The sequence below is a fragment of the Dipodomys spectabilis genome, unplaced genomic scaffold (assembly GCF_019054845.1).
Source record: "Dipodomys spectabilis isolate Male_0828 unplaced genomic scaffold, ASM1905484v1 ptg000289l, whole genome shotgun sequence".
NCBI lineage: Eukaryota > Metazoa > Chordata > Mammalia > Rodentia > Heteromyidae > Dipodomys > Dipodomys spectabilis.
The window spans coordinates 6,770,337-6,792,715 of NW_024870966.1; the positions used below are offsets into that span (position 1 = coordinate 6,770,337).

At 50.0% G+C, this 22,379-nt stretch overlaps 1 protein-coding gene across 1 annotated transcript in view; it reads left to right on the forward strand.

Annotated features, from left to right (window-relative positions):
• Dock1 (dedicator of cytokinesis 1) overlaps positions 1–22,379 on the forward strand; it is a 439,069-nt gene that overhangs the window by 75,874 nt on the left and 340,816 nt on the right. The window contains exons 13-21 of the mRNA XM_042701327.1: positions 2,573–2,698; positions 7,359–7,483; positions 8,488–8,586; positions 9,441–9,513; positions 11,212–11,315; positions 11,916–12,099; positions 16,287–16,384; positions 20,690–20,779; positions 21,037–21,137. Of these exons, the coding sequence (XP_042557261.1) occupies positions 2,573–2,698; positions 7,359–7,483; positions 8,488–8,586; positions 9,441–9,513; positions 11,212–11,315; positions 11,916–12,099; positions 16,287–16,384; positions 20,690–20,779; positions 21,037–21,137 (1,000 nt within the window). The remainder of the gene's footprint in view (positions 1–2,572; positions 2,699–7,358; positions 7,484–8,487; positions 8,587–9,440; positions 9,514–11,211; positions 11,316–11,915; positions 12,100–16,286; positions 16,385–20,689; positions 20,780–21,036; positions 21,138–22,379) is intronic.

Sequence of the window (22,379 nt, forward strand, 5' to 3'; positions counted from 1 at the left end):
TGGCCAGCACTTGAAGTGCAGATCCTGAGAGCCTCTTTTCCTTCTCTCACCTTGTCTGCCCTGCCCTGCGCCAAGGTGGCTCCTGCTAAGGCTTGGGTGGCATCTTGAGTGCTCAGTGCCTGGCCTGCTCCAAACTCCCTTTCCTGTGGGAGCAGCTGGCACCTGGGCCGCATGGACGCCTCCCTTCCAGCCCTTCTCTCATTTCTCTGGCTTCTCCTTCCTGGTGTGAACTTAGAGAGGGGGGGGAGAGAACTTTGGTTCACACCAGAGAGAGAGAGAGAGGAGAGAGAGAACTTTGGTTCACACCAGAGAGAGAGAGAGAACTTTGGTTCACACCAGAGAGAGAGAGAGAGGAGAGAGAGAGAGAGGGAGAGAAAGGAGAGAGAGAGGAGAGAGGGGGAGAGAGGGAGAGAGGAGAGAGAGAGGGAGAGAAAGGAGAGAGAGAGGACTTTGATTCATACCAGAGAGAGAGAGAGAGAGAGGAGAGAGAGGGAGAAGAGAGAGAGAGGGAGAGAAAGGAGAGAGAGGAGAGAGGGGGGAGAGAGGAGAGGGACAGAGAGGAGAGAGAGGAGAGAGAGACAGAAGAGAGAGAGGGAGAGAGAGGAGAGAGAGAGGACAGAGAAAGAGGGGGTGGAGGGAAGGAAAGCTTTTATACATACTGCAGGACCCTCTTCTTTTCCCCTGCCCTGGTGCATTCCAATAGGAACCCTCTCTGAGAGTCTCCCTCCTTCCCCGGCCTTTCTTCCAGTTCTGCATGTTAACCCGAAGGTTGGATTCTTGTCCACCCTCCTCACAGTTGAGTGTAGATTCCCCTGGGGCTGCTGCACGGCTCTCCCTGTCCATTCCCACTGACTGCTCCCGTGCTGCCACGTGGTGTCGGGGGCAGACCTGGGCCTCACTCCTAAGCCCTCCTTGGGGACCTCCCCCCTCCTCTCAGGTGGGTCCTGGTTCCTGACAGCCTCCTGATGCAGCCACTGGAGTTTCATTTCTTGTGTCCCGCAGGCCCCCGCCCTCGTGTGCTCAGAGGAGGGCGTATGTGGGGATGAGCCCACTGTGCCCTTCAGGACAGCTCTTCCACGTGTGCGTGTCTCCAAGGGACTGGGAGTTAGCATGGGGTTCCTATGATGATCCTAAGTCTGGTGTGGGAACAGCAAGCTCCCATCCGTGTATTCAGTGTGCAGGGAGGGCCTGGCACATAGTAGGTACATAGGAGCTAGGAGGCTTTCTCATAGCAGGATGGGATTTCCCCAACTCGCAGGATGAGGAGTCATCTGTGATTTTTTTCTCAATCACAAGTGATGCTCATCTTTGTAAGGGGACAGATTCTCCAGGAGAGCTGTTCCAGGACCGCGAGCTGGACTCCGGGGTGAAGCCAGTGGGCAGCTGGCCTGGGGCTCTGCGTGTGTCCGTGGAACGGCTTCCAGGCCCACTTAGAATACAAGCTATGGTGGACAAGGCTTTGGATATTTATCTTATTTTTCCTTCACCAGACTGCAGGGTGCTGAGCTAAGCAATAGGAGAGATAGGCCCATTGCTCTTTGGAAGCATCCAGAATGTGACTAGCTGCACACGTCTGCAGACACAGAGATACAGCCATCTATGTAGACACACCTGTGTTCATACACAGAAGCACATAGGAACATGCACAGTAACACACAAAGCCACACGAACACACGGATGTATGCAGGCACACGCAGACACAGCCCGGCACAGACGCTGTGACATGTTCACCGAGCTGTGCGGAGCAGGCCGGGCCCCGAGGCCCTGGCTGCCACGTGCCAGACAACACTGGCACTCTTTGCACGCGAGCAGAGCCATTGTGCTTGAGTGCAGCTGGCCCCGCCGGGCGCTCGCTTTGTCTCCTGCCCTTGATGCATTCATTGCAGGCGTGTGCTTTGTCCCGTCCCCTGAGAGCTGAGCCCACGTGCTAATCCACCCACAGAGCCTGTGGCCTCTGCTCCCTGGCCTCCTGGCCTGGGGGCACTGCATTCACCACACCACACTTGCTCCAGGAAGTCTTCCGTGTCTTCTTTTCCTTACTAGGAGGGAAGAAGTGAGTCTCAGCAGGCCTGCTCTGTTGATGTAGCATGGAGGGTTCGCTCTGTGGGCTGCGCTGTCTCTGGCACAACCCTCCACGTTCTGCTGCTCACCTAGGCAGGGTGCTGTGCTTTGGCAGCATGAGACCCCCTGTGTTCTTGAAGAAAACTATTCACCGCTGACTCCTCCTTGCCATTTGCTTTCCGGGCATACAGGAGAATGTCAGTCTCTTTGTCTATCCCAGATAAACGCCACCTTCTGATGCAGCCTGAATGTCTGTCAGCTCAAAAGGGCTGTGCAGACGCTCTGTGTGGACCCCTCTATCTGTTCCTCCCCCCTGGGCAAGGTCTGTTTCCCGGCTAACCCCAGCAGCTCATTCCCTTACCAGGTGCCTTTTGCCTGGGCTTCTGGCTGTATGTTTCAGCTCTGATGTTGAACATAAATTCGAAGTTGTTCCTTTTCCAAAATTGCTTTTGTGAAAACTTCTGGAACTGTCTTAAGATACAATGTGACCAGGAGCCTTCTGTCCTTCCAGGTTTGTGGGTAACATTGAAGTTGCTTCCTGGAGATGTACATCAGATTCGGAAGGAGTTTCCTCATCTGGTGGACAGGACCACTGCCGTGGCTCGCAAGACGGGCTTCCCGGAGATCATCATGCCTGGTAAGGGCTGGCTGCTTCAGGGCTTCAGGTGATGGTTTGGGTGTGGTGTGGCTTGTGGCTTGTGACAGGTAAGCCCCAGTGTGGCTGTGAGTTAAGTTAGAGGTCAGGGGCTGTGCCCAGCGTGGTGGGGGCACGTCGGTCACTGGATCTTACAGAATTAGCCCCTGCCTGACTCAGGTGTCTTGTGGTTGGCACAGATACTGTACAGATGTCTGAGTAGACAGTAGATGAAAGGAGGTGAATCAAGATGAGTCCCCCACAGGGTGTGGGCAGTGCGTCTAAATGCTTACACAGGTCCTCACCACGCTGGCTTTTGTCTGGACAGCGTAACATGATTTTGGGATTCTTTCACATTCCTCTCTTACATTTCACAGTCGTTTCTGATTTCCCGATAACATTCACATTTACAGTCTGACTTGGTTCTCTGATCTTGGAATCGTGATCATATTTGTCCTATGTATCCGAATGATACTTTTTGGTGTGTGAACAGTTGACCTACATAAGGTTCTTGGACCCCTACAAGTTCACATTGAGCTAATTCCCATCAAAATGCAACCACAGCCTAGAGTCACTGGGCAATGAGCAGTGGAAATGGGGCCAGGCCATCCCATACTGGGCAGTCGCGTGTGGCCTCCTTTTGCAGGCCTCCCCTGTTCACGTGTACCAAGAGTCATTGTCCATCTGAAACTCACATATTTGTGGGTTGCGTGCGTTCCATTGCTCTTGACTCTCAGAACCATTTTGGGTTATTGAAGACCATGTCTGCTAAGTCCTTTCAGCAAGCATTGGAAATCAGAGTGGATGGCACCGAGGCTCACCTGTACCGAGAAAGCAGGACAGCTGGCCTCCAGTGGTGCTGTGGGACAGCTATTGCTCTCCTGTGATGAGTTTGTATTTAGGAAGTTAATGCAGACTTGTTGATGGAAGTAGACTAATTTGTGGACTTTCTGTGTGCACTTGGACTTGAGAAGCAAATTCAGCTGAAGTTGATGATGTGCATTTATTTGGGGGCCTTAGGATGTCCTTATGTCCAAAGGGAAGCCAAGGAAACTTCCCGTATATGCTGATGAAGGCTTTCTTTACCGTTGACAGACTTGTGAGGAAAGCATGCTGACTGCTGTTCTGGGAAGTTCCATGTGCTAAGGGGTTCCTTAGAGAGGGCTTGTAGCTGGAATAAGTTATCTCTCTTCGCTGTTGGCTGAGTTATCACTGGCCAGTGTGTGGGTACTGGAGGCAGCGGGAATGTTTTTTAGTCCCTTTCTGCAGTTAGACTGGCTTATCCTGGGCAGTTGCCCTGTCTGCTCTTCCATCTCCATCACCCAGTGGTGGAGCTGGCCATGGCACTGTTTGCTCCTCCCCCTCCACCCACTGTCATCCTCGAGTCCTTCAGAAGGGTCCCGGCACCTGGGTCACCTGGGATGGATGCTGGCTTCTACCCTCAGCTGTTTCCACTTCCTTCCTCCTGAGATGGGAGCCCTGCCTCTGGAGGAGGCACTTGCTGAGGGTTTTTGGGATGCCCACCTCTGGGGTTTACCTTCTGTACATAGGATCTTCTGGGGTGGCCCCAGAGAACCAGTCGATTGCTGCCCCCAGGGCCTGTCACTTCTCAGGCTGGTCTTTAAGAGGCTGCTGCTGCCTCTGAATAGATGACTGTGTTTTTGTTGTTGTTGTTGTTTTGTTTTTTGTGCTATGATAGAGATCTTAGTCTGAAGTTAGTCGTGCTCCGCGCAAGGTCACCCAGCTTGTGAGTGGTGGGTCTTGGACAGGTAGCCTTGCCTCCTGCTCCCCAGCTGGTACATCCTCCCTAATTTCTCTTGTGGACAGTACTGCACTTGGAGCCATGATTTCTAGCAGCCACTCTGTGGCTGTGGGAGAACCCACTGGGACTATTACAATAATGACTTTTAAATGGAAGCTTAAGTTAATAGTTGGATACATTAAAAGCCAAAATGGAGCAGTTAAGGAAAAAGAAGCAGAAGAAAACACAAGAAAACAAAGAAAGGCTTGTTTTCCTGAAGAAAAACCCTGGCTCTCTAGTCAGTGCAAGATTGTCCCTGGCTGCTCTTGAGGGACCTTGATGATCTGTGCGGAGCAGTTCAGCACCAGCTGGGGGGCAGGCAGGAGTCGGAGGAGGTGGAGGACCCAGAAAGAGGAAGGAGCCAGGTCGTAGGAGGCCAGACCAGGCAGGAGGTGGAGAAGCAGTCACAGTCAGTGACGCTTCCTCTAAATCATGTTGCTAACGAAGCTTGTGAAGTTTTCCCAGTCGGACCATTATGGGGGGGGGGGGCTCACATGTTCTCAGTAGGAAGAAGAGTTGAGTTCATTTGTTCTAATTTTCCCCACCACGATTAAAGGCCTATCTTACTTTACAATGCACAGAGGCTAGGTTGTGGTGACTCACGCCTGTAATCCTAAGGATTTAGGAGGCTGAGATCTGAGGATCGTGGTTTGAAGCCAACCCAGGGAAGAAAATTGATAGACTCTTATCTCCAGAAAGCTGGAAGTGGAGCTGTGGCTCAAGTGACAGAGAGCATCAGGCTTGAGGAGAAAAAGTCAAGTGAGAGTATGAGGACCTGAGTTCAAGCTTCAGTACCAATGCACCAATGTACACTTGTGCGCGCGCGCGCGCGCACACACACACACACACACACACACACACACACACACACACACACGCAGCATAGCTCTGTTTTGCTATCTTTTCTCTGTGATACTCATCCAGGATCCTCATAGCTACTTGATATACCATGATAAGAACATGCAGAAAGTTTTTCCTATGACTCGTTCTTGTTCCTCATCTTAGGCTTGCAGTTCTCTTAATCCACTTTTTAGTTCGGTTTTGGAATCCTGCATTTAGAAGAATGCAGTTGGGGTTGGGGATTTAGCTCAGTGGAAGAGCCCTTGCCTGGCAAGTGCACCGCCCTGGGTTCTGTCCTCAGCTCTGGAAAAAAGAAGAAGGAGAAGAAGAAGACTGCAGTTGATGTATGCTGTTGCCTGGTGTGGCTCCCAAGGCGTCAGGTGACCTCAGCCAGCAGAATCAGACAGGGTAATAACGTTGGTTGCCATGCCACCGGTGCCCAGGGTGATAAGGTTGGTTGCCATGCCACCGGCGCCCAGGGTGATAAGGTTGGTTGCCATGCCACCGGCGCCCATGGTGATAAGGTTGGTTGCCATGCCACCGGCGCCCATGGTGATAAGGTTGGTTGCCATGCCACCGGCGCCCATGGTGATAAGGTTGGTTGCCATGCCACCGGCGCCCAGGGTGATAAGGTTGGTTGCCATGCCACCGGCGCCCAGGGTGATAAGGTTGGTTGCCATGCCACCGGTGCCCAGGGTGATAACGTTGGTTGCCATGCCACCGGTGCCCAGGGTGATAAGGTTGGTTGCCATGCCACCGGCGCCCATGGTGATAAGGTTGGTTGCCATGCCACTGGTGCCCAGGGTGATAAGGTTGGTTGCCATGCCACCGGCGCCCATGGTGATAAGGTTGGTTGCCATGCCACCGGCGCCCATGGTGGTAAGGTTGGTTGCCATGCCACCGGCGCCCAGGGTGGTAAGGTTGGTTGCCATGCCACCGGCGCCCAGGGTGGTAAGGTTGGTTGCCATGCCACCGGCGCCCATGGTGATAAGGTTGGTTGCCATGCCACCGGCGCCCAGGGTGGTAAGGCTGGTTGCCATGCCACCGGTGCTCATGGTGGTAAGGTTGGTTGCCATGCCACCGGCGCCCAGGGTGGTAAGGCTGGTTGCCATGCCACCGGCGCCCAGGGTGGTAAGGTTGGTTGCCATGCCACCGGCGCTCATGGTGGTAAGGTTGGTTGCCATGCCACCGGCGCCCAGGGTGGTAAGGCTGGTTGCCATGCCACCGGCGCCCAGGGTGGTAAGGTTGGTTGCCATGCCACCGGCGCCCAGGGTGGTAAGGTTGATTGCCATGCCACCGGCGCCCAGGGTGGTAAGGTTGGTTGCCATGCCACCGGCGCCCAGGGTGGTAAGGTTGGTTGCCATGCCACCGGCGCCCAGGGTGGTAAGGTTGGTTGCCATGCCACCGGCGCCCAAGGTGGTAAGGCTGGTTGCCATGCCACCGGCGCTCATGGGGACCCAGTCTCTGTGTCTCCGTCAGTAGCACTGTGGATGTTCTGGGCATTGGCTTGTTGCTGAGGCACAGAGAAGAAAATCCTGTGCAATACAGTGAGAAAATTTTGGGCTTTTAAATGTTTTCTCTTTCCAGCAAGTCTTCTAATGATGATGATTCAAATTGCTTTTGTTATGCCTTTAGTGCTGAGATTGTTTCGTAGAAAATATTTCGCAGATGGGCCGAAAAGGTGGCTCAGTGGTAGAGTGCCTTGCATGGATGAGGCCCTGGGTTCGATTCCTCAGTACCACATAAGCAGAAAAAAAAAGCCAGAAGTGGAGGTATGGCTCAAGTGGTAGAGTGCAAGCCTTGAGCTGAAGAGCTGAGGGACAGCGCCCAGGCCCAGAGTTCAGGCCCACGACCGGACCCCCCCCCCCCAAAAAAAAAAAAAATACTTCGCAGTCATCAAATGGAGTTATTTATAATATTCTGCTAGGATTGGTAGCCCCTTAGACAATCTTGTACAATTTGCGGTTTCACTAGAAATAATAGATTGATAGTAAAGGCTTAATTCTCCCCCCAACCCCATAGGTGATGTTCGAAATGATATCTATGTAACATTAGTGCAAGGAGATTTTGATAAAGGCAACAAAACGACAGCGAAGAACGTGGAGGTGACAGTGTCTGTCTATGATGAAGATGGGAAGCGACTGGAGGTATGTCTGCTTTGGAAGTGTCTGCTTGGGCTCTGCTGTAGAACCGGAGGCATTTTCCACAGGCCTTGTAATCCTGTTTCCTGGATAAGCATTGGCTGTCTCCTCCTGTTCCTCGGCTTGCCTTCCTGTCCTCTGGGTCCTGCCACCAGCCTGTCTCCAGAGAGCCCTTGCGTTTTGACCACCTTCTTTGCCCAACCTTATCAGGAAGTGACTTTTGCTGGCATAATCCCAAGGGCAACAAGGCCTAGTTGTTGTCTGCAAATACAGATACCATTTTCATTACCACTTGACAGACAAGGAGATCATGAGAAAGAAGCAATTTCCCCAGGGCCAGAGAGCAAATCAGAGGAGGACTTGAGGTTGAAACCTGGGCTTCTGATCCCTACAGCCTGCTCTGTGACCTTGAGCGCCCCCTGTGGCCACCCCATTTCTTGGGCTGTGGCCTGAGGTGCCCTGTGGTGTCCTAGGAATTGGGGCTGTTGAGCAGAGGTTGGGGCTTGTGTCTTACTGTGTGGAGTGGTGTTGGCATCGGTTTTTGGTGACTGATTTTGTCGTTGTCACTGCCTGCCGTCTCCCTGGGAGCAGGGGGCTGCTGCCCTTCCCTCTGCCTTCACCAGTGTGGCGTCGTTAGGAGTCTAGTGGACGCCCTCCATGGCTTCGGGGAGTTGGGGGAGGGTCGCACCCTCTGTTTGATGGGCAGCTCTTTATCCTAGACCTGCCTAGTGAATGAAGCAACTGACTATGGGTCCTGATGTGAAAGTGACTGGGATGGTAAGAGGAGAGGGACAGCTTCTTCCCCATCTTAAGCCATCAGGGTCTCCAGTATCTGAGACTAGCTAGAGGCTGGCTCCCTTGCTGGGGACATATTCCGTGGTGATGGTTTACTGGCGACTGTGGGGGGCTCTGCTCCTCTTCCTGCAGGCTGTAGTGTGGTGTGCAGGGGCAGACATGTGCCATGTGTAGGTTTGGGAGGTCTTAGGTGACTCTTTACTTTTTTCTTTAAGCATGTGATTTTCCCTGGTGCTGGCGATGAGGCGATCTCGGAGTACAAATCTGTGATTTACTACCAAGTGAAGCAGCCGCGCTGGTTTGAGACCGTTAAGGTATAATTTTCATGATCGTTTATCACCTGGACTGATGATGAACCGTTCACTGTATTGCAAGGAAAGCAAACCTCTCTGCTAGTCCCAGGAGTTGCTTGGTGACATAACAGGAGGCCCAGTGGTGGCCAAAAAAATCATTTGGTTTTGCCAAGGGACCACATTGGCATTTCTTGGAATGTATTTGCCCTCATCTTCTTTTAGCCACAAAAATAGCACTTTTATGGGGAATAACAGAATGTCTTAAAGATAGCTGTTGGATCTGTTCTACATGTAGCCTGCTGCCTGTTACATCAAATGTGACGAAACAGGGACTCCAGCCTGTGGAGATCACCACCAGAAGAGGATTCCTGTGCGTTCCCGTGCATTGTGTTTGTGCAGCATGCTGAGAGTTCCGCAGCACACTGCCTGTACCATGGCAACCCCAGAGTCCATGCCTCCCCCTCCCCCTTCCTGAGAGCTTGAGTCTTTGAAAACTAGGCTAGAGATTGGCTCTGGAGTACAGATGTTAGATGTCAGAATTAAGTACCATCCTTGCTTACAGACAGCACATGGGAGGTCTTTTCCTTTTCCCTAATGTGATCACGAAAAAGCTTTCTTGCTGAAAGTGTGTTGGGGCTCACAACAAAGGTGCCAAGTTTCAAAAAGAGAATCTTTCTAGTAAGGATGTGCACATTAAAAGAGAAAAATCCAGCTGTCTGACATCTGGTTTGGAATCTTGTACACAGAGTCATTTTGACTTTGGAAAAACCATATAGGGAATTAGATATCCAGTGTGGAAGTGTTCACACTTAGACCTGGTGTGTCAGCTGCACAAAGCTGGGGAACGAGCTTGGATTTCCTCTCTGTTCTTCTAGGTGGCCATCCCCATCGAGGACGTTAACCGAAGTCACCTTCGATTCACCTTCCGCCATAGGTCATCCCAGGACTGTGAGTAGCGGAACATGTCATCTTTTAGTTTTTTGCCACGGTGGGGGGGATATAGAAGGGGTGGGGAGGGGAGCTCAGCAGCCTGCACATGTTTTGGGTGGCTCTGAGGTGTGACTGTCATGTACGGCATGGTCTCGAACTTGAACCTGATCTTGGGAATGTCCTCGGACCTCAGGAGACCTCTAATTTCTTCTTCTTGCCCTTGTTTGTGGAATAGGGAACACGGCTGCTCCTTTCTCATCGTTGGGGTCCCCTCTCTTTTGCATTTAGAAAAGTTGCCTGCACTCACCAAACTCCTTTTGGCTCCTAGTGTTGTCTGTCTTGGAGAGGAGGATGTGGAACCTCTTTATCTTTCTTGGTGGCACGTGGTGAGGGGAGCTCAGCCAGAGCAGTTCCAGCTGTGAGATTTTGACTGAGGCCCGGACAGGGGAGGAAGGAGCTAGTGTCCACACCACTCACTTTCCAAGAGAATTTATTACGCATCACATGTGTTGAATCCGTCACTTTCTGTGCTATTTGCTGCGGAGTCTTAACACTGTGTGCAGCGTTAGTTAGACCCAACAGATGAGATTAGAGAAGGAAGACTCACTCTGTCCCTGCCCCTTGTGGTTTGTCTTGGCTTGGAACTGTCTTGGGAAAATAAATTGCAGTGATATTGACTCTAGTTGTGTGCTGGACAGGATCAGAAGAATAGAGTGGTCTGTGTGGACCCAATGAGGCCACAGGGGTGACAGACGTGACCAGTTGCTGGCTCTGTCCTCCTGCGGGTGTCCGCATGAGCCTCTTCTGGTCCCCTGCTGCCTGAGATTCTGCAAAGTGTAAATAGTGAAGGGCAAAGCATGAGCTCCCAGAGGTGTGGTGTGGCCACACCGGCTCCCGTGAAAGGGGCATCTCTGAGCACCCGTGTGCTGTCAGCCAAGGCGGGGCATGGTGGGCTCTGCAGCTTGCACAGTGACACAGCAGGACTGGGTGTGGGGTCGGCTAGACCTGGGCTGAGGTGAGGCTAGGCACAAGTCCTTTGGGACTAGGGGCCTGCTGGAGGTTGAGCCAGGGTTCACCCGGAAGACTGCACCAGAGGGCTCTCTCCCAGGCCCAGGGAGGCAGGATGTGGGCAGAGAGCTCTAGACTCCTCAGAGGATTATTTTACCACCATGCTTTCCCCCTCTAACAAGCTCATTCTCCTTAATTAATAAATTACACAGGGGCAAAGGAATACCTTCTCTTGCATTCTAAATTTCAAAATCCTTGTTTTTCCCGTCAAACTTAAGCACTCATTGTAGACAGACACATTTGCATAATTAACAAAGTTTCCCAGGCTGCAGCCAGGGGAGGCTCTGAAATGTTAAGCATGGAAAGTTGGCTGCTGATGAGATTCTGAGCTATTAGTCACTGAAGGTGGCTGTGGGGGACCTCTCCAGCCAGGCCTGACTGCAGATGCGCAGGGTCAGGGAAAGGACCTGCCCTGGCCAAACAGGAGCCACCTTTCACCCTCCAGCCGAAGCTGGCCAGTGGGGGAAGGGCTGAGACTTCTTCCAGGTCCTCCTGTGTTCCCATCTCCCATGTCTCCACACCATTCGACAGACCTTAACATCTGTCAGTATAGGTTTGGAGTTATTTTCATGAAAGTAGTTGTTGTGGCACTTTATAATGTTATTTTGTCATGACCACATTGAAGGCGATTACTGATTCTTATTGCAGCTAAAGATAAGTCTGAGAAGATATTTGCGTTAGCATTTGTGAAACTGATGCGATACGACGGGACAACTCTGAGGGACGGGGAACATGACCTTATTGTCTACAAGGTAGGTCTTGTCACTGCTACAGTATCGAGGGCTTTTTTGGGCTCCCTGAACTACCTTTCCCATTACCGTGAGAAAGCTGCCGTGTAGCTACCTTTAATTATCTAAGTGGACATTGATGGTGACCAGCCCTGTTGTTGTTCGTATTGAGAGAAGAGAGTGCTGTGCAAAAAGGCTGAGAGCATGATTCAACCTGCCAGAAGTAAGGGAAATGGTGAGGACACATTGTGGAAGCTGGGTGTTTAGTGGCTCACATCTGTAATCCTTGTACTTAGGAGACTGGAGTATGAGGATTCTGGTTTAAAGCCATCCCATGCAGAAAGGTCCATGAGACTCTTACCTCCAGTTAACTAACCAAAAGCCAGAAGAGGAACTGTAGCTCAACTGGTAGAGCACTCACCTTGAGCAAATAAAGCTAAGGGACAGAGCCCAGGTCCTGAGTTAAAGCCCTAGTACTGGCACCAAAACAAAACACCCTAAAACACTGTGGGGCTGGCCATGAAGAGCAGCGTTAAGAGTGAAAAGGGTCAAGGATAACACAGCTTGGGAAAGTGATGTCTTGCTGTGTGTGGGTCAGGTGTGACACATTACCTAAACCTACAGGCTGAAGCCAAGAAGCTGGAGGATGCAGCAACTTACTTGAGTCTGCCCTCCACCAAAGCTGAGCTGGAGGAGAAGGGCCACTCAGCCACAGGCAAGAGCATGCAGAGCCTCGGGAGCTGCACCATCAGCAAAGATTCCTTCCAGATCTCCACACTCGTGTGCTCCACCAAGCTGACCCAGAACGGTGAGCTGGCCAGTAGAAACCCATTCTCCTTGGGATTCCTTCCTCTCAGCCCCGTTCTTCTCAGCTGCTGCTGGGCAGAGATTTCTGTAGGTGCATGTGCATCCCTTGTTCTGTTGTGGTTGTGTTGAGGATCACAACCTGGGCTAGAAGAGAGGCAGTGGTATCCATCGTCATTTAAGATTCACGCTCCTATTTTCATCAAATGATTAGCTTGACAGGAAGTCAGAGCAATGGGTTTCTTTACAGTGCTTTTCAGCCACTGGAAAGTACCTTGGCATTCCAGCCCTGTGTTCATCTTGGAAATGACCTTGAACAAGAGTTCTCTGAACCCTGTTTCCTATGACCTGGGTTTCATGCCCGCTTCCAGGGCTTTCTGACTGTTAGATAACTTGGATTTGAGGTACCTACCCTCCTTCTGTCTTCTTTCTTAGCTACTCCTGGGGATAATACACCAGTTATCCTTCTTTTAACTAGTGGATTTGCCTGATACTTTGTTGTCCCCTTGCAGTGTGAGATGAGGCACCCTTGCCGATTCATGCACATGAACCTGAGCCTGACTTGCAGGCCACTGGTCAGCTAACAGCTGGGGCACCTAGGCAGGCCAAGTTCATCTCCCACCATTTGCATCCTCCCTGAGGACTTGGCTGTCCAGCAGAACACTTCATATTCAGAGCACAGGGCCATTGTTGCTGTCACTCTATCTGGAGGAGGCAGAGGCTCTTCTGCACAGATCCTTCATTTAAAAATTGCATCCCCTAATGTGGCCATATCACAGCTGTGCAGAGTGACTTTATGATCTCTTGAAACTGAGCTTGAAAATCCAATTTTTTCCTCTTAACTGACCGATATGGACTGTGATTATTAATGTCTGTTGCTATCAGGAATTGCATCTCCCTGGCTGTCCGTCAATCATGACAGGCATTTTGGCTTTACCAAGAGGCAGGCATCCTTTGAGCTTTAATAGGATAAGTGCAGGACAAAAGTAAGCCCATCATTGGAGGCCTGGGCCCTGCAGGGGCGGTGCTGGTGTCCCGAGGGTTCGAGCATATGCACCCTGCCTCAGACGCTTTTCAAACTTTCTCTGCCTGGCTGTCTGCTGTCTCAGCCTCAGACATGCTCAGTAGCACTTACCACCAGGATCTCGGGAGGGAACTGTGCAGAGAATTGATCAATAAGTCACTCAGACAATTTAGGACGATTTGGCCATATCTGGATGTGGACACTTTGAGGTCGTTTGTGTGCCATTTCCATACAGAGGCTCAAAGGCCATTTGGCTATAGTTACTTCAGAAATGATTCAGGCAAAATAGGAGGAGGATAACCTTAAAGGAAATATAGCCAGACCAAGCGTTCCGTGTGCTCCTGGACAGCACTGCCCAGGCACATGCTTGGACACTTCAGGAATGATTCAGGCAAACTAGGAAGATGGAAAGCTTTGCCTGGGTTGTGGGATCTGTGCAGGCAGGAGGGCTAGGGAAGAGCATGCAAGGAGTCTCCACGGCTGGTGCCCAGGGGACATGTGGTCAGCTGGGGGCTGGATATGGAAAGGATGCTTCTCACTATGAACATTGCTCTCTGGACATGGCCTGACATCTCCATGTGCCTGCAGACTACATTGTCAGGACCCTGTTTAGGCCAGAGTGAAGATGAAGGTGGCTTCCATCTCATGTGCTGGGCACGTCAGGTTTTTGGTGGGTGCTCGGTGGCAGGCAGGGCCTGTGCATGCCATTTCTACCATGTATTTTGCCACGTATTAAACTTGGATGTATTTTCTCTTTCCAAACAATATTTTGAGTAGCCATTATCTTCTGAAGCCCATCCAGAATCCTTTTAACCCTAACATTCCTGGAAAGAAGATTGAGAGTCAGGAAGCTCCTAGGGTAGGCTGGAACCTTCTAGGAACCCTGAAGCTCCCCAGCCTCCCCAGCTGGAGGGCGATTCCCTCTGCATCCCCAGGAAGAGAGCCGGCTCAGCAGCAGCTGTTGCTGGGCAACAGGAAATTCCAGTGTGGGGCTGCTCACTGGAGCAGAGGGGACATCTGTGGCTTCTGTTTCAGACCATGGTCGTGCACCTTTTCTGGGATGCCACGTCAGGCGGGTATAGGATGGAGCTTCCCCAGTTGGCATCCAGGCATCGAGCCTCTGACTCTCATTGGAGGGAGTCATTTTTCTGAGATGGTAATTCATTACTGACATTCTGTCATTTAGGGACAAACAGAGACTGAATTATTCATTGAAGTTTGCGTTACGCATCTCTGTTCTGAGCATCCTGCTGGATGCCTCCTGGATAGAAAAATAGCATCAGATGTGATCCTCTTCTCGGCTCGCTTCCTGGATAGTGAGACAGAAAGTACTCAGGAAACAAAGAGTCACCGTGGAGTTGGCTTGGGGACTTGCAGACTTACCTTATTCCAGTGGATTGCCCTGTGAGGGCTGGGCAAGCTCCATTTTCCTCTAACCTCCTCCTCCTCCTTCTCCAAGGTGACTTCCTATTTGCTCTGGCGAACATTTTCTTAAACACAGAAGTAAATCTCATCTCAGCCATATTCCAGGGACCACCAACCTTGAATCAATCAGGTCCATATTATTGATTGGTCTCTGTTAAAGAAACTGTGCCTTAACTGTAATCCTGAGAGTATGAGCACAGTGTATAGGCTTTTTCCTCCCTCCTTCCCTCTTTCCCTCCTTCCTTCCTTTTTTTTTTTTTCTGGCACCATGCATGTTCTTGCTTGACTTGCTTACTAGGCTTCCACTCTGCCACTTGAGCTCCACCTCCATTCTGGATTTTTGCTGGTTATTTTGGAGATGGAATCTCATGGACTTTTCTGCTCAGTCTGACCTAGAATCATGACCCTCCAGATCTCGGCCTCCAGAGTAGCTAGGATCTCAGAAATGAGCCACAGGTGCCCAGGCTGTCATTCCACTTCTAATTAGAAATCAACTAGAATACTTCTTCGAGTGCCTGCTGCTGTTAGTATTTTGTGCTGGGCATTGGGCTCTTTCCTATGGCATTTAATTTTTGCAGCAGTCCTGCAAGAGTAAGATTAATTAAGATTAATTAATTAGGTTACCTTGCTGTATCTAGTGTTCAGATGGGAAAGTTGAGGTGAAATCATTGTTCCAGTTTCGGTAGTTGCTGCAGGATTCAGCAGCCCACAGTTTTCAGATGCCACAGAATCCATGGGGGCTGTTGGTTTTTATTTAACCCTAATCTTTGTTCAAGATACTTGGGATGAGGACAGATCACTGGCAGTATATGTTTGAATGTCCATATGTGCTTATCTTTCGTATTGTTTGATCTTAACATCGTAATGGATGTCCATGTTCACTGAAATCCTACCGCTCCCCCAATTATGTTTTCCTTTCAGTATTCACTAGGATCTTGTCTTCTTTTTTTAGTGGAAGCTGGTTGCTGCTTAGCATAAGTAGTAAATTAGATGCACTTTGCTAATTGCATTTTTTTTCTTGTACTGGGATATTAATACAACGTCAAGTGCACATGTGTGGGTGCCCCTACTTTCCTGGGGCTTTCCGAGGCTGTCTTCTCACCTTGAAGAATGTCTTGATATCTTAAGTAAGATCCTTCAAAATTTGAGATATCCTTTAAACCTTTACAAATCCAGTATATTCAACCCTCGATTTTTCCATTAAAAAGGCAACAGACAAAAACCACCATCTTAAGTCCGACAAACTGTCCTGCCAGCCCAGCAGGGAGCCCTTAGCGAGTGCTCTCAGCGGTCCCTGGCTCTTGTGGCTTGGCGATACTGAAGCGTTTGGACTTTAATTTGTATTCTTTGTTTTATGTTACTTTACTTAAAAAGCAACTGGATGTTCCTTCTCATAACAAACCACTTGGGAGTAGATGCCTGCATGGAACTTTCTGGGTAGATGTTGCTGTGTTCCATAGTTGCTTTCCGTAGGCCGAGAAAGCCAGTCCTTTTTTTTATTTTTAAGCTTCTCAAATACATTTGTAAAGCTTCTACATAGAAATGATTTCATGGTAAATGATGTGGCTGGAAATAATGACTTCAGCTGCACTCGGTATTACGTGTGCCGCAACATGGTAATGAACGTTTGAGTAGGCTAACCTTCCCAAATAGGGCTGATTCTTCTTTTAGGGTTGGGGTGAGGCATGAAGCAGAGACCAAGGTCTTAACCAGAGGAGCTGAGCTTTGCTTTGTGCTTGCAGTGGACCTCTTGGGGCTCCTGAAGTGGCGCTCCAACACCAACCTTCTTCAGCAGAACCTGAGGCAGCTGATGAAGGTGGATGGCGGCGAGGTGGTGAAGGTAACGGGGCCCTGGCGGGAGGTCTTGCCTTGTCTTTGTGTCTGCCAGGGTACGGAGCCAGTGAGCCCAGAGGCACCATGAGAGTCTGTCAGTGGAGGGAGCCAGTGAGCCCAGATGTACCATGGGAGTCTGTCAGTGTACGGAGCCAGAGCCCAGATGTACCATGGGAGTCAGTTAGTGTAGGGAGCCAGAGCCCAGAGGCACTATGGGAGTCTGTCAGTGTAGGGAGCCAGTGAGCCCAGCGGCACTATGGGAGTCTGTCAGTGTATGGAGCCAATGAGCCCAGAGGCACCATGGGAGTCAGGTTCCAGTCTCCTTTGCCAACAATGATGTTTACTTCTATGTGGGTTGTGGCTGCTTGGTTTCATTATGGAGGCCTATCCAGAAGGGTCGGGCCTTGGATGGCTGACCAGTCCTCTGTGCAGTGCTGACAATGGCTAACGGAGCCTCCTTCCCTGGGTGGGGTGAGGTACCCAGCCTGGCACCCATGAGAAATCCCTGGTTATTTTCACCTCTGGTCGGTCATTGTCTCCACCCTGGTTATTAACCTTGCGAGCACCTTCCTGCGTCCTCACACTGACTTGGGGATGCAATGATGTGGTAGACAGACCTCAGTGCCTGTGTCTGGCTTGGTCATTTATTTTCTGTGACATTTGGGCATATTTTTAAGCTTCTGCAGCTCTGGAGAAATGCTGGGCCCTATGTTTTTTCAAGCCTTCTTGTATTAGCAGCTTCATCTGTGAGGCCGGGCATGTGAGATAGAACAGTGTGAGATCCCTTTGAAAATCCAAGTTTTGTAACTTTTTTTTTTTTGGTGGCACTGAGGCTTGATCTCAAGGCCTTGTGCTTGCTAGGCTGACACTTTGCCATTTGAACAATACTTCCAGTCCTGCTTTTTGCTGGCTATTTTCTGCCTGAGCTGACCTTGAACTATGATCCTCCGGACCTCAGACTCCTGAGTAGCTAGGATCACAGGCATGAGCCTCCAGCACCTGGCTCAAATGCTCTGTTCTTAATTGTCTGTGGTTTTGATATTTCTCTCATGGACCACTCAGTGTGTGTGACTGTCATTAATAATAGTGCATTATCATTTTCAGTGTGTTCCCTTGGATCAGGGGCTGCTGAGCGGGTCAGTGACCTGTGGTGTTTCATAAGCAATGTCACTGGTTTACTGTCTCACCCTCCTCGAGTGGAGCCTGTGGAAGGAGACTGCCTTATCTCTGTAGAATTAATTACTTCAAATGGCCTTAATTAACCAGCAATGTGCTTAACTTCAGCATGAATTAATTTGGTTTCTCTCCTTTGCTATTTCCGTTGTGTAGTCATTCAAACATATCCTTGCTCATCTTCAAATTTTAATCGTTTTCTCAGTCCTGCTCTTCTGCCAGTGGCTTGGACAGTATTAATTGCATTTTCAACTTCCCTGGGTTCTGTGTGCTCCCCGTTGAGGGGGAGGCTCTGTGAGTAAGCAAAGCTACTTTAGAAGACACACAGTGCCCAAGAAGTTTCACCCGTTTTCATTTTTAAGTCTCTGTCTCTTTGAGAACTCATTGTATATCTGTTGATCTGTTGTCATAATTAGCAGGAAAAAAAATTAGAATCCTCTGGTCCTGTGCTCCTGGTCTCCCATCTGCCATCTCATGAGGATGAGATTCCTCATGAGATGTGATTCCTAGAGATACTTTCCCCAGCTCTCCATCCTTCCTGGGCTCCCTGTTACTCCAGACTGGCTCGACTCCCCTTCCCTGTGTGCTGGACTTCGTTCTTTTCTTCCTTGCCTTTCCCACCTTGTGCTAGAGGATGGGCTGGCTGTCGAAGCCCCCAGCCCTGGAGAGCCACCTGGAGCTTGAGGAATTCCCAAGACTTTCTATAGATACACAGATATAGAGTGGCTTTCGCTTGGTCTCTCTTCTGTGGATTCATAACTGGGAGTTGGGTAATGGATAGATCGAGGAAGGTTTCTGCACCTTAGTGAAACAAATGCTTTCTCATTCAGATGAGGAAGGCAGTTGAGGGTCCAGCCATCTGTGGGTGGTCTCACAGGGTGGGGGCTTCTCATTAAGCTCTCTGTGGCTTGTGGGGAGACACCCCTGACCTGCAGGCTTTCTAGTCTGGTACGGTTCTGTTTCTTCAGCTCTGTTTCTCTGGGGTTGACCATGTCATTTGTGTGGGTGGGATGAGCGTCTCATTAGGGCTTGACACCTGACCAGCCTGTTGGCAGGAATGGTAGGCTCTTTGTGGATGGTGTCAGGTTTTGACCTTTGCAAAGATCTGTAATCTGAAAACGATGGTAAATGCTACAAAAGTGAGGCAGTACAGACCCAAGCAGTTGATTAAGCCCGTCCAGACTAGCATGGCATGCCTCTTGTTCCGGGAGGTTTTGTTCACTGTCCTTTCTCTGTGACATTTTTTTGGCATAAGGAGTGGTGGGCAGCAGTGAGGATTTATGCCTCTGCAGTGTGGGATCTCTGCCGGGTTCAGAAGCTGCCCTCTGTGCCTATGAGGACCACCCCCCTCCCCCATCTCCAAGCAGAGCCTCCTATGTCCACGGAGAGCTCTGAGGTATTGGTGCTGTCACCAGGTGGCTGGGCAGGAGCGGCGGCTTTGGGTTGGGAGCAGGTTCCCATGCTTTGGCCCTCAGCCTCATGACTGTGACAGTTTGAAGTGGACATACTTCTTGAATGGTTCAGGAACATTCTACATCCACATCTGATGCACCCATCTTACTAAGTGATCATATACCCATCGCACAGTTTATGTGCCATAAAATTTATCTTTCAAAACTTACAAAGGATAAAGGTTTAAAGAGCCCTGGCCTGGAGGTAGAGGGTTGAGTGACTGCCTTGGCTGCAGGCTCTCTCACTGGTGGGAGAAGCTCAGAAGCCCAGGCTATACAGGGTCTCACCCAGAGCCCGCCCTTCTGATCTGCACGGCGTAGTGGTTTTAGCACATTTATAGAGTTGTGCCATCATCGCCACATCTAAGTTGAGAACATTTTGATCACCCTGAGAAGAAAGGTCATAGCCGTTAGCAATCCTCCCCACCCATGACCCAGAATCCACGGTCATTCTCCAGATTTGTCTCTTCTGGGCATTCCTGTAACTGGAGCCATACCACATGTGTCCTTTGTGTCTGGCTTCGTTCGCCTGTAGCGTTTTGCAGGTTCCTCTGTGTCTGAGCGTGTGACAGCATGTCCCCGGATGCAGGACTCCCATCCCATTGTGTGGCTGGAGCACGTTTGCCTACCAACAGTTCACGGACATTTTGTGTTCTTTCCACTTTGGAGTGTCATTACACATAGTGCTACTGTGGAAATTCATGTAAACGTTTCTGCGTGGCACTTGTTTTCCTTCCCTTGGGATCTATACTTAGGAACGAAATCACGGGAGGAGGTAGTAAATCTGGGTTTAGCTTTTTGAAGAATTGTCGGACCCTTTTCCAAAGGCCTTGCACCATTTCTATTTCTACCACCACTGAGTGTGCAAGGCTCTGGTTTCCTTCTACCTTCCTTGTACCTACTGTTGTCCCTCCATCATTGACACGGCCACTGAACGGAGTGTGAGTGTTCATGTGGCTGCAGTAGGCATTTCCTCCAGGACTAGCGGCTGTGTGTCCACATTGCCTGTCTCTCACAGACGGCCGTTTGTTGGGCAGCATTCCACCTGTTCTTGGTCCCCCACTCCGGAACTCACCACTTCCGTTATGAATTCGCCACACCCATCTTACACTTCCTTTAGTGGGTTCCTTAACTTGGAATTTTTCCTTTTGTTTAATTTACAGTGTATTGTTACACTCCATGGTTGCCTTTATTTGGTAAATTTCAGTACAATGGATAATTAAGTTTCCCATCAGCCTTGTGCCTGAGCTTCAGACTCTCACCCTCTCACCCCCTCCTATCTTGGGCCTCTCTGTTGCTGTTCTGGGTTGCCACCTGTCTCTGGCTTCTGTGCCTTCATGGGTTGAAGTCCATTATGAAGATGAGTCTGAGCCAGTCTTTCTAGAGTAGCTGTCCATCACTTCATAGTTCATCCATCCTGGTGAAAAGGAGGAAGGGGTTGAGCAGGTCTCAGGGTGGGGCAGGACTGTGAGTCTTTCCTGCTTTATTCTGTGTAGCTGATCTTTGGATTTACTCATGGAAAACTCCTGTCTCTGGCACCTAATGCTGAACAAATCTCAGAAGATGCTAGCTTTCTAGGCATCATCGGGGAAAGCTGAGTGTGTGGAATGTTCCAGCCAGGATGGTCACTCCACTTTTGGGAGGGATGGGGTGGCTGACCCTGTCACTGATCTTGAGTGTGTATGCAGTTTCTGCAGGACACGCTGGACGCCCTCTTCAACATCATGATGGAGAACTCGGAGAGCGAGACGTTTGACACGCTGGTGTTCGATGCTCTGGTAAGGGGCCTTCTTCTCATCCCCAGGCAGGGAGGGGGAGGGGGCCCTTCACTGTCACCTCGAAAGCCTTGGCGAAGGGGAGGTATAAGTGTACCTGTGCAAATATCATTTCTAGGGTAGGAAGGCATAAGCTGGGACATCCTACCTGCAAATGTTCTACCTGGTCTTGTCATCTGTGGTTCCAGTTGTGCCTGGGGAAGTTTCCAAAATTGATTTCATTGCGTTGCTCATGACAATGTTATTGATTAATTTGACAGGTCTTCATCATTGGGCTAATTGCTGATAGAAAATTCCAGCATTTTAATCCTGTTTTGGAAACTTACATTAAGAAACACTTCAGTGCCACGTTAGCCTACACGTGAGTTTTTTCTTGCTACTTTTTCATGCAGGTATAGGGGCCTGAACTAAGAGCCTGGATGGTGTCTCTTAGCTCCTTTGCTCAAGACTGGCAATCTACCACTTGAGTCACAGCTTGCTCCACTTTTGGCTTTTAGTAGTTAACTGGAGATGAGAATCTTGCGGACTTTTCTGCCTAGGCTGCCTTTGAACTGTGATCCTCAGATCTTAGCCTCCTGAATAGCAAAGATTACAGTTGTGAGCCACTAGCACCTGGCTCTTTTGTGTCATTTTAAAGGAATTATTATTTCTAGGATGTTAGCTAATTAGTCTTTTTGGGATTATAGCATTTTGTCTATGGCACCCCTCTCCCCAATTCTATAATTTCTATTAGTGGTTCCCTCTTAACAATCTTAAAGATCTTGCTGGAAGGGATATGTGATACACTATCAGAAATTCTGGAATAAATTTCGACCTATTTTCTACTTATCGTTGGAAATTTCAGTGTATGTTGGATGATCTGAGGGATGGATGCAGACCTGTCCTGTGTGGCCTCTGAACAAGCATTTGATGAATGCATGGGTGGGCGTGTCCCTGCATAGCTGGGCTTATCCCTGCATGGGTGGGTGTGTCCTGCTTGGAGGTTACTGGTTCTTCAGTGTGAATAAAACACAGTCCTGTGCTCTGCAAGGACTCTGTCAGGACACAAGATGTCTCCTGTCCCCTGCTCTTCCCCACACTCAGCTGTATCTTACCTATAGTCTCCTGCCTGCCTCTTCCACTCTCCTTATTCTCCACAGGTGCCCCAGGAGGGGTGTCTGGGCCTGGCCACACTTAGCTGCAGCTCAGCTCCTGTTGGGCGTTGTGGTCCTGGGGCCAGGCTGCCCGGGCTCTGTTCCTCTTAAGCACCGTGATCTTGAGCAAATTGCTTAACCTCTCTACTCTTCAGCCTTGCCTATGCAGGAAGACCTGATGGTAGATTTGTTTGATAATACTTTTTATTACTTTTATTTTTCAGTAATGGGGCTGAGCTCAGGGCCTTGTGCTTGTTAGGTAGCACTCTGTTGCTTGAGCCCCAGGCCCAGCACTTTTGCTTTTAGTTTATCTTTCACATGAGGCCAGTCTCAAGCTTTTGGTCAGAGCTGACCAGTGATCATGATCCTCTTACCTCCACCCCCTGAGTAGCTGAGATAATGGGCATGCAACACCATACCTGGTGTTTCAAAATTTTAATGAGTTACCAGAGGTAGAGTACTTGACAAAT